General features: G+C 34.8%; 2 protein-coding genes across 2 annotated transcripts; both read right to left on the bottom strand.

The window, feature by feature from the left end:
- Positions 1-137: 137 nt before the first annotated feature.
- On the bottom strand, positions 138-979 carry LOC108758822 (flexible cuticle protein 12-like). The gene is made up of 2 exons (XM_018503969.1): positions 890-979; positions 138-636 (listed from the first exon to the last, which is right to left on the bottom strand). Exons 1-2 carry the CDS (start codon positions 896-898, stop codon positions 328-330), a joined length of 318 nt encoding a protein of 105 aa, XP_018359471.1. The 5' UTR covers positions 899-979; the 3' UTR covers positions 138-327.
- A 2076-nt stretch (positions 980-3055) lies between these two features.
- On the bottom strand, positions 3056-4449 carry LOC108758706 (flexible cuticle protein 12-like). The gene is made up of 2 exons (XM_018503782.1): positions 4354-4449; positions 3056-3670 (listed from the first exon to the last, which is right to left on the bottom strand). Exons 1-2 carry the CDS (start codon positions 4360-4362, stop codon positions 3353-3355), a joined length of 327 nt encoding a protein of 108 aa, XP_018359284.1. The 5' UTR covers positions 4363-4449; the 3' UTR covers positions 3056-3352.
- Between the last annotated feature and the right edge of the window lie 7311 nt (positions 4450-11760).

Raw genomic sequence — 11760 nt, 5'->3', positions numbered from 1 at the left:
CAATATCGTTCGTACTCGATCATCCATTCAAGTAATGATTGTTGAAAAAAATACAGCTTCGCAATTATACGTTCGATATTATTACGTAAATCAGTATATTCATCCACGAAGCATTTGTATATAATTAATAAATCATGAATTTAATATCTACTGCATTATGAGCTAATTATGCAGATATTTATATCAGATAATTAAAACGATCGAGAATATCTGTACTTTACAATTGTCTTCAAGTTCACTATGCTCACTTGATGATCATCAGGCAAATTTATCCAGAGCTAGCTGTTTTTCATATCGACTTTAGTATCTCGCTGGTAATTAATACATTTAGATGGACGGCAGATGCGCTCCCTCGGGGTGGAATCCGTTCTCGTCGGCGACGTAGTTGACGGTGTACCTGACGTTGGTCTCCGGGTCGACGTAGCTGAAGCTACCGCGGACGACGAGAGCCTCGTTCTCATGACCAGCGTTTTGCAATTGAGCTGACTCTTGATGAGCCTGGCCGTTGGAGAGCTCGTAACCATACTGGTATCCATCAATACCGATGTTGTCCAGTGGTGTCTCTTTCACGACGACCGTCTGATCGTGAGGGGGTGCTGCGATGGCGACGGCCACGAGGGCGCAGAGGGCGATGATCTGCAGGTAGAGAACGTCAATTAATCGACTTGTCACTCGGTTTAGTTTTCGTTATTCACAATTGTTGATGAAAGCGATCGAAGTTATTAATAACTGTGTAGTGTGAGTGGTGTGATAGCATTCCGATGTATCCATTTTGATGCTATGACTCACAATCTTTGAATTAATTAGCGATAAATTTTATACGCTCGTCCAAAAAACAAGAGATGACTCATTGTAAATTATAATTCGGGAGAATCTTGTATATACCCACTGTTTTCATGTTGAATGTGGAGGCGGCGTACAGCTACTCTCGTTCGAAGAAGAAGACTGATGTGGATAGTCGAAATCAGCAGGGATTTTATAGTGTTCCTCCTACTGCCAAAATTTGACTGGGTATACACCAATTCACCTCTCACCTTTCTTCTTCGTATTTTGCTTGTTAACACATCTGCCGATCGTCCAGATTTCGACCTTCGTAAGAATTTTTCGCGAACGGCACTCAGCGATCTGAAACTTCACTCATTTAAAATCGCACACAGAGAGCTCCTAGGTAACTATTAGACTCTAACACAGAGATTTTGCAAATTTTATCATACTTATTTTATTGAAATAATTGTTTTATTATTGATAGTAGAATTTAATTATTATTTATCAAAAACCTAAATATTAACAAAAACTATGTAATTAATAAACGAATTTTGGGTCAAATAGATCTTATTTCAGGCATTCTGTATAAGATTATGTATTTTTGTAAAAATGTGTGGATAAATAACTATTTAGTTTTCGCAAAAGCCGCAACTTACAATTGGTTAGAAATTATGAGAAAAAGTATTTTATATATATAATTTAAAACATTATATAAAATTATGTATAATTTTATATATTTGCATATAAATGAACATATTTTATGTATAATTCTATATGATTATATATAATTTTATATAATTATATATAAAACATTTTTTCCCGGGATATTAACATAATTAAAAAATAATTATTTTTAAATAAAATATAATTTATATAATTGGATAAATATCATGCAGATTTATTTAAATATATAAACAATAATAAAATAATATAAATTAAATCTCATTTAATAAATAAATGTCTAGACGGAAGTATCCCCCGAGTTTGTTAAAAAATTCTCTTGCAGTTTTCAAGGGTATGCAAGACGGAATTCCACTTTTCTTCAAGAATCTATTTAAGGAATTTCCAATCATTAATTATTGATGTAACCTTTATAGAGATGTAATTTTGCGAATTCTCCTATAAATTCCTATAATCCAAAGTCTTATAAATTAAGACGACCCTGGTCTGTAAAATAGCAAACAAATTTAAATTTGATTCTCGGCACTCATCTTTTTAAGCTACATGCGGCATCACGTTGTGGTCTCGTGATGAGATTTCTAGCCGCCCTCAAGGAACACTACTAGCTATTTTAGCTAAAGCCTTGAAAATAATAGCAACATAAAAATAATACATTTTTAACCTTCGATACGATCAAGAGAAACTACTTGATTAATTTATTCGGATTCTTTCGGTCTACATTTTGTTGCGAAACGTATCATCTTTAACTTAATGGATGTGTTGATGGCGATGAATATTTAAAGTTCTGAATCACTTATTAAATTAAAATCAATTTATTAATGATTTATAGTGCTATTTAAGAAAATAAATTTTAATATTTAAGAAAAAAATAATTAAATTCGTTATAAAAGATATTTTGAAATATTAACATATTGGTTTATTATAATTAAAAGATTTTTATATAATGGAAATAATAATTTATATTAAAGTATTTCTTAATATAATGCCATTTTATTAAATATATTATTAAGTTATTGATAAATTTTTATTATTTTTGTAAAAATGTGTGGATAAATAACTATTTAGTTTTCGCAAAAGCCGCAACTTACAATTAGTTGATACAAATTAAAAAATGTAGAATAATAATAGAGGTCTGTAAATATGTTAAATTATGAGAGAAATTTGACAAATAAACAACTCGTGAAAATTATAAATTTTTAACTGTTTTATTTTCCATTGTTTCTCAGCGTATTGTCTAATAAGACATAATTGAATGCGAAATAAAAGTAACTGGAACATATTATTGTGTGTTTCTCAAAACGCGTTTACATTATTTCATTGAATATATTTACTACTTACATAGTATTGAATTATGATTGAGTAATATAAACTATAGGCCAATTAATAAAACATGGGCATTATGATTTATATATTTATTGTTCTATAAAAAAATACAAATTATTTGTATAATACATATTGTTAATCGTATTATAGTAAATTAATCAAATCAAATAACGATCTCCAGTGAGAAATGAAAGTAAAATCGATGTCGAATCAACGTCGATTTGATGATTTCGAACATTGAGTTGATTGATGTCGATTCCATTATCACATCTTACTAAGATTCATTCAAATAGTTCATTTATTGTTTCGTAGAATTTATTACATTTTTAAGATTCAATCTTGATTTATCGAGAACGTTACTTGTCCAACGATCAAAGTAACGTGTCAAAAATGAAAGAGTCGTGAAATAATTTAGACATCAAGGATTAAATAAAAATCAATTTATTTAAAACTAGGTTTGTCATATTTGTATGTGTAATCGCTATGATCGAGAGATCGAGAGAATTGAGGTTCTCTTTAAATACGAGACTGGATGAAAAGTTGTAAGAACACAGATTTTGGTTGGCAGAATTCTCGTCAGGATTTAGGCGACTGGCAGATGCGCTCCCTCGGGGTGGAATCCATTCTCGTCGGCGACGTAGTTGACGGTGTACCTGACGTTGGTCGCCGGGTCGACGTAGGTGAAGCTACCGCGGACTACAAGAGCCTCGTTTTCATGACCAGCGTTTTGCAATTGGGCTGACTCTTGATGAGCCTGGCCGTTGGAGAGCTCGTAGCCAAACTGGTATCCGTCGAGGCCGATGTTATCCAGTGGAGTCTCTTTCACGACGACCGCCTGGTCATGATAGTCACGAGGGGGAGCCGCGAGGGCGACGGCGACGACGGCGGCGAAGGCGATGATCTGAAGTAACGTGCAAAATAATGAAATGATTTGTCAAATTCCAGTCCACTCAAAATCTACAATTGGGATACAAGACAAAAGACGTCTTTGTCTTCAAGAAATCTTTAAAACGTTTCTTAAACGCTTTTCGTAAAAAATATGTTTAAGACATCTATATCTTAATTTTTAGACTTTGCATTGTTTGGGACGATTCGTAATCATTAGTGATAAAATAACATTTTGATAAATTTTACACTTTTTTCGAAACTTATGACAATCTGATCCTATTCTCTGGCTCTTGTAAAGTTATATTCTTTTTTCGCGAATTTTGTGTAGAAGTATAAAAAATATAAAGAATAATTTATGAATTAATAAAATAGATACGAGAGATGAGACACATATTTCTCTCTTTTGCACAAGATAAAGACTCTCGTGATGACAATAATATAACTGTCATTCTAATACATTCTCAAGATATTTTGTACATTCCTCTGGAAAATGATAATGTCCTTAATTGGCGTATCGCTTGATAACACGACAGTGTGATATTTCGTAGTCCTCGAGGTTCCGAACAAGCGAAAGTTTCCGAGAAATCACCACATCGCGAGATTCACCGAGAGATTATCCCAAAAACTTGCCGAGAGAGCGACACTCGTTTATCTCTTTCGGAAAACGTCATTACTGATTTTTCGTAGAACACGCACCAGTTTCATGGCTACAGGTTCTTTTTTCTCAGAGAACAAGTGGTGATCCGACCTGAGATGGCTCACTAAACTGATTCGATGTACCACGCCAGTTGGCGATTATATATAGCCAGAATTGTGAGATGTGAATTGCGCCCTACCATCATCGTCCACGGCGTTGCCAAAATTTTCATATTCGTATGTCGAAATCCTTAAATGACCGGTCGACCGGGCGGCGGGTGATGGCACAACGACCATGTTACGCGCAGTCGAGAATGTCAGGCTGGAATGCTCGGGACGGATGCTGGGGAGGTTTCACCTGAACAGGTCGCGATCGAAACTCTGGGTGCTTTCCAGTAAGAGACACTGTGTAACACAGTCATCGTTTCATCTTTGTTTAACATTGGCAAACAACAAAGATACCGTGTCATGTATGTCTGTGTAATTGTTGGAAGGCATCCACAGATGACACAGCGTAACACAATGACTCGTTATATCCTTGTTGTTTGCTACTGTTAAACAAAGATGAAATTATCACTGTGTTACACTGCGTCTCTTTCTGGAATGCATCATCTAATTCCTTGCTCAACTCAATGCCCACCACGAAGGATGATTTACGTCCTGCGTGAGGAAAGCTACGACAGACTTAATTGTCAATTTTCTGCGGAATTTTGTTTTTCGATATTCAAACGCAACGATTATAATAATGCACTTACGAGACTTGCTTGTCGAGAAACGCGCGATTGTACCATTTGCATTGGTCCAGGCGCTGTCGTAATTCTAGAGTTAATAGTCGCGGATTAATCTGGGAGCAATTTCAAATGCACTTTGAGAGATAAGCCCTGCTAAAGGTTACACGTAAATCCTTTACCTCGTATGTCCTCGTTAAATCTTAATCCATTGGTCTTTACTATGTTTTTACGTTACGCAATACCTATATGCACAGGCTCATCTGATGCGAATATTAACGCGCATGTGTGCATGTAGCTCTAATGTATTTGATCAACTAACTAAATTTTTTGTAAATCCAAGCCGGTAATCAATCATACATGACTCCTGTTGCATCACGTTACGATTCATCGAAATCCGCTGAGCAAAACATTTCATTAAGCGTGTAATAAAATTAAGAGAAAATTATAGGTTCACGAGCTTGTGAATTATTATTGGAAATTCTTTGTAGATTGATGAATTGACGGATGCATCTGCCGATTGATTAAAAATAAAAATATAAAAATATGTTTAATTTATATTATTTTATAAAAATTTTTTTAATAATAAGCAATTGTATAAAAATATAATTTCTTTCTAAAATGATAAATGGAACAATATAAATACATATACAAATGTATTTTAAAAGATATTCACAGTCGATTTTTATTTCAAGACCATCTTAATATCTTAAGATACTAAAATAATAGCTAAATGATTGATTTATGACACCTTAAGGCTGAACTTAAAATGGTCTTAAATATAAGAATGAACTATGAATATCAGTTATAGAATCTATTTTAATTGTTTTAAGCAACATTCTTCCCAATCATCAATCGCGAAGCCCCTCGAAGTCACGGAAAATTATTTTCTACTTGACTAATACAAATAGAATCCATCACGATATCAAAAAAGTATTTTTACGATTTTTTATTTTATTTTATTTTACCATTTTTCATAGCAAAATTTTTGGTCTTTCTAGTTCTCCACTATATTTTAAATATCTTTTGTTTGAAATCAAAGTCGATATTCAAATGGCAGTCAAATAGTCAAATTGATAGTCAATAAGGCTCTTCATAATTGATAGTCAATAAGATTCCTCGTAAAAACAAAAAAATTTGAGCTTTCTCGTTATATATCTTTGATCGATGACACGCGAATATCTTATTGTCTGACACGAATTATATCAATGATAATGAAGAAGGAATGATGCGCGCTGGAGGTTTGAAAAGAAAGTATACTGTTACATAAGCAAACAGCTTATGCTAATGATCAAGACTCAGAGACAGAAAAAGAGAGAGAGAGAGAGAGGGGGGGGGGGACCGACACCAGAGAGTAAGGATCTTCTTTGTGGGAGGACAAGTCAACGACGCACCATGCGTGTTCGTGATCTCCTACATGAGAATCTTCATTACATGGAAAATTGAAGATTCTTGCGTAGATCTTCGCGATATAAGGCAATACCGTGACATTTTAATTAACATTCTTAGAGTGATTTTATGAAAGAAAAAAAATACAAATTTGTTTTACATTATTATTAAAAATCGAATTACTATTATCGTTCCTCCTGAATCTGTCATTGAATTAAATAAACTATTAACTTTCTCCACGCAGTGATGCATCGCTCTTTATCTTTGTCTATCTTGTCTAAACATTGGACAATTATATGCGAGCGTGCGTGTCATTACATATTATATAATATGCCATTATATTATCATTGCACATAGATTGTATCGAACTTTCTAATGCGTCTATATGATCAACAGGCCTCGTGTATCGAGTTATATCATACGCGTATGTAATCGGAGGTTGCACGTGGCTATGTTATATTGAAGTACACCCCGCCTCGTATAATTACGAACGTTTGCAACTAATAATACATTGTACAAGCGCCACAGGCTAAGTTACCGATTAATACCCGGGAGTCGTTATCGTCAAATTAGCCAATCGGCACTTTGGTTCGCATCATTGATGAAGGATAACGTTTCCAACAGCCTCGCCCTCTCTATTTTGCCACAAATTGCCTTCACCGATTTTAATGATGAAAAATTAATTTCTAAAAAAAGAGAAGAAAAGAACTTACACGTTCGAATCGATTTGTTTATTATCGATGAAAATTAAGAAGAAATTAAATCACAAATTGAAAGAAATAAGTAAAAAAATTATTGGTAGATTTTAATGATACGTTCTGAATTTTCGGTATGCAAAGTAGGTTTATAATTTTTTTTTGTAATACCGTTCTGAATAATTTTGGACGTAACACTGCTAAAATTAAAACTATGAAATTCGCAAAAGATCATTAAGTCTGAGAGATCGAGGCTTCTGGAACATCATATATAGACTAGTCGAGTTAGTGCATCGTCCCGTAGCGGCGACGGTCACGTCAGATCGTGACTTTTCCTTTCTGTGGCGAGAGCGGTTTTTCAAGGCGCGATATTATTGTATAATCGATTGTATGCGACGGTATTAGACAGCGCAGATGGATGCAGAAAGGAGACGTGCGATCATTCCGGATAAACAGATGCGAACCGTTCGTCACGCGTCGGCGTTACGCAAAGATCCTCAGCACGTTACGCGCTGCGTACGAGGACCCCGAAGTTGACACCTGATCTCTATCATCCTATGCTAACAATTAATAACCTGCTGGCAATTTCGCTGATGGTTTCAACAAGAAACTTTTTAATTCCTATGAAGTATCGAAAGTCGATCTTGTGATTAAGAAATTTAAAAAGTCTCGATTTAAAATAGAGATGCAAATATAAATCCACGAAAAAATTATTTTGCTGAAATATCTAAAAATTTTTACTCTTTTTTAGAGTAAATCTTACTTTAAAGAGCGAAATCTTTTAAAAAGTGAAAATTGAGCTACCCTCTTTAAAAACTCAATTTTTACTCTTTAGAGCGAGATTCCACTTCAAAGAATTTAGAGAGTAGGTAGATAATTAGATATAGATTTAAAAATAATTTTTGTTAGATCATCAAAAGAATTATATAGGAAACACTCGAGCATGACGAGCGATGTTGCAAAAAATTGTAACGTTCTAGCAGTTTTCAGCAAGTTTGAACTTATTTTACATAATTATTTTGATAATCCAACAAAATTATTTTTAGATCTGCATGTTGTTAAATTTTTGCACTGAAAAGATACTAAATTTTAATAAGTATTTATTTGAATAGATCTAAATAAATATTTAAATGTAAACATTTATTTGTTTGGTACAAGAATCATTAATTTGATCTAACCATCTTTTTTTATTGAGTAAACATTTTTTTACTGTATAAATAAATATTTAATTACAATACCTACTATTCAAAGAAATATGTATTAAGATGTAGTAAATTTTTTTTCAGTGTAGATACTTCAGTTCTTTTCGTACTTCTATTCCGTGAATAAAATTGAGATCTCGAATGTCGAGACGCGCATCTCGCGCTTTTTTTGTGAAAAATAACCAAACGGAGGAATGTACGAGAATTAATGTGTCTAGGAAAATTGTCTGTCTCGAAATTGCGATTTTAACACGGACTTCCCGGGGAGCGAGTCCGTCGATCCCGCTGGGCAAAAGACGAGACGGAGAACGACGGAGGACGGCGACGCCGCTTTTCAACGAGGAACTTGCACACGGGTCGGGAATTTCGCAAGAATCCTGCTGGACCGCGCGAGGTCGTCGCCGTTGCCGGTTAAAGGCACACCTTGCGTAACATCACCGCCGCGAGCACGACGGCACGGATCCTAAATGCCACCACACTCTGTCGACGGACGGATGGGTCTGTACACCGGCTGCGCCGCATGCATTAAACGACGAGGTGAAGTCGCATGGTACGGTGTACTTCTGATCTATCGTTCCTCCTCGGTAGGGGAATTTATCTATAGCTGGCCTATCTTCAGCTATTAAATTTACGACAAGGTGATAAAACTAATCCGGAGAAGCCAACGCGAGGAGCCGTCCTTAATTGGTTATTCTTTACGATTTCTTGGATCTCTCTAGTGTCCAGTATTACGCATGCTAATGATGACGTAAAGTAACGTTCCAAGCAGCCAGAGGTCATTTAAGCTTATGTCAGAGATGCCAGTCTGCGGTTATTTAAAAATTCTTCCTTCTCTCTCTCTCTCTTTCTCTCGCGCTCGAAAAATCACCTCGAAAAATTATCGGCGTATCTTGACCGCGAAGGAATTGATTTAGATGTATCGCACGAACCGTAAAATTAAGAGATTTGGAATTTACATTTAATTAACATCTCCAAATGGTTGCATTACAAGGAAATAGCTATGAACGCGTCGCGCTCGTCTGGCCAGTTCTACCGCGAACTACTGCCACGGAAAGAACAGTTTTGCTGAAGTATCTAAAAATTTAGCTAGATCTAAACATGATTTTGTTAAATTACCAAAATAATTATGTAGGATGCTCGAACTGATTGCTAGAATATCAAACATTTTTTGCAACATCGCCCATTATCATAAAAATACAAATGCCAATCAGAGTCAACGTTAGATAGTTATGTGCAAATTTTCATTAAATAACAAATTAATTAAACATTTTGACTCCTCGATAATTGAGGATGACTAAAAACGCTTAATTAATTTGTTATTTAACAAAGAATTAAAATTCGCACAAAAACATCTAACTGGTTCTGATCAGCATTTGTACCTTTATGATTGCTCATTATATTTAAATTCCAAACATAATTATTTCGATGGTTCAACAAAATTATTTTCATATCTGTATCTAAACTAAATTTTCAGATATCTTACAATTAGTAAAATCGTTCTTACTAAATAAACGCAGCAATTCGTTCTTCGAAGATCCTCTACGCGATACGGCCGCACACGATCGATTTGCCTATCTCGCGATAAAGAAACTGCCGAAGGCGCGAATCGGTGATGGGTCGGATCACCCACGTGCATTTGCCGCGCGATACGATTATTTATCGATATCTTTCATAATTGACGTGGAATTCTCCTCGCGTCCCATACCACGATAACGTAGCTAGATAAGATAATTGCACCAGCAGGATGTGACCTCCTGCCGGAGGTCCGACGAGGGTGTTTAAAGGTGGCGGTGAATAGTAGCTGACGTCGCGAAAGGTGAGCCTCAATGAAAGAACGTCTCGCTTTAAATTATATCGTTATCAAGGTGGATACACGCTAGTATGTAAACACGTCCTCGAGAAGTTCTGTACAATCACTCGTGCATCTGCAATCGCAGAAAAGAATTGTGAGGTATATATTCTTTTCTTCTATTTTATATTTATCATCGATAAATTTAATAAAGTTCACTTTAAATGATGCATGTAAGTTGCATCAGAGTTTAGAAATAAAATTCTACCCAAGCAAAACAACCAGTCACGATAACGTTAAAACGACGTAATACATTATTACTGATTGACGTCATTATAATGTCGTGATGACTGTGTTCTGCTTGAATGTTTTTTTAATTTTATACGCTGTATAATATAAACACATTTAAAAACAATTAGAAATACATACATACACACAAAGTATATGACAAAATTTGATTTTAAAATCTGACAAGAGCTACAGAGCGTGGGCTTAACGAGACATTGATGTATGGGAAGACAAAGTAACGTGAATAACGAAATCGCAAAAGGAAATAATTGAATCACGCGAGATAATTGCACTCGCACGCGATTCTTCTTTCGTAAAGCGATCCGGAAAACTCACGCTGTGCCACTTATCGCGGAGATTTACATGCCGAATGAAGCAAACAACAGCTTATCTTCAGGAAAAGATCGATGCTGGAACGTTACATGATCAAAAATGCAGATTCTTCCCTTCTACTTCGCACCTGATGTAAATTCAAATCCAGCCATGCAATCAACAAAAGTAGAAGGCGAAAAATATGAATTGGACCCTCAGAGCTCCTGGAAGCGCAAATTTATTTCTGCGGTGGAAGCCAAGTATTATGGTCAAGGATTCTTCCCTTCTACTTCGCACCTGATGTAAATTCAAATCTAGCCACGCAATCAACAAAAGGTAGAAGCAAAAAATATGAATTGGACCCTCAGAGCTCCTGGAGAAGCGCAGATTTATTTCTGCGGCGGAAGCGAAGTATTTATGGTCAAGGATAAGCCAAAGTTACGAAGAATGCTTTCTCATTCCTGATTAGCGTTAAATATGTCAATGTTTTCGTGAGGTTCCAAGCCGGTTTGGTCAGAATGTTCAAGAATTTATATATATACCGCAGGATTTATGACTTCTAATTTAGATTTATAGAAAAATTATTAAATTATTCTTTCAGAACTGACGATGGATTTATTATATAGATTCGCTCAATTATAAGTCTCTTTGTCAAAATGTTAAACAATTCAATTTTTTAATGTTATATCTATTAAATTAATTTTCCCAAGATGACAATGGATTTATTATAGATTCACTCAATTATAAATCTCTTCGTCAAAAGTGCCAAATAATTCAATCTTTTATGTTATATCTGCAAAAATTTGGATAATTCTTATTAAAATGTTCTTAATATTATATCATTTTGATTCCTTGAAATGAATTAGTGCCTTTTAATTAACATAAATTTAGAAACTCTTATAACAACTATAATAAATGATGTTACAGATTTTAGTCAACTCCAGAAAGTATCTTACTAAATTTATAGTAGTCGCGATCTTTTTATCAGTATTACTCCCAATTTTTATCTTCGAAACAAAGTGGAGGAAACTGCACGTCTATTAATTCGTACGCGATAAAACGCA

This window comes from Trachymyrmex cornetzi, unplaced genomic scaffold (assembly GCF_001594075.2).
Source record: "Trachymyrmex cornetzi isolate Tcor2-1 unplaced genomic scaffold, Tcor1.1 scaffold16, whole genome shotgun sequence".
Classification (NCBI taxonomy): Eukaryota; Metazoa; Arthropoda; class Insecta; order Hymenoptera; family Formicidae; genus Trachymyrmex; species Trachymyrmex cornetzi.
The sequence above is the reverse complement of the archived record's forward strand: the minus strand, read 5'-3'. Positions and strand labels throughout refer to the sequence as shown.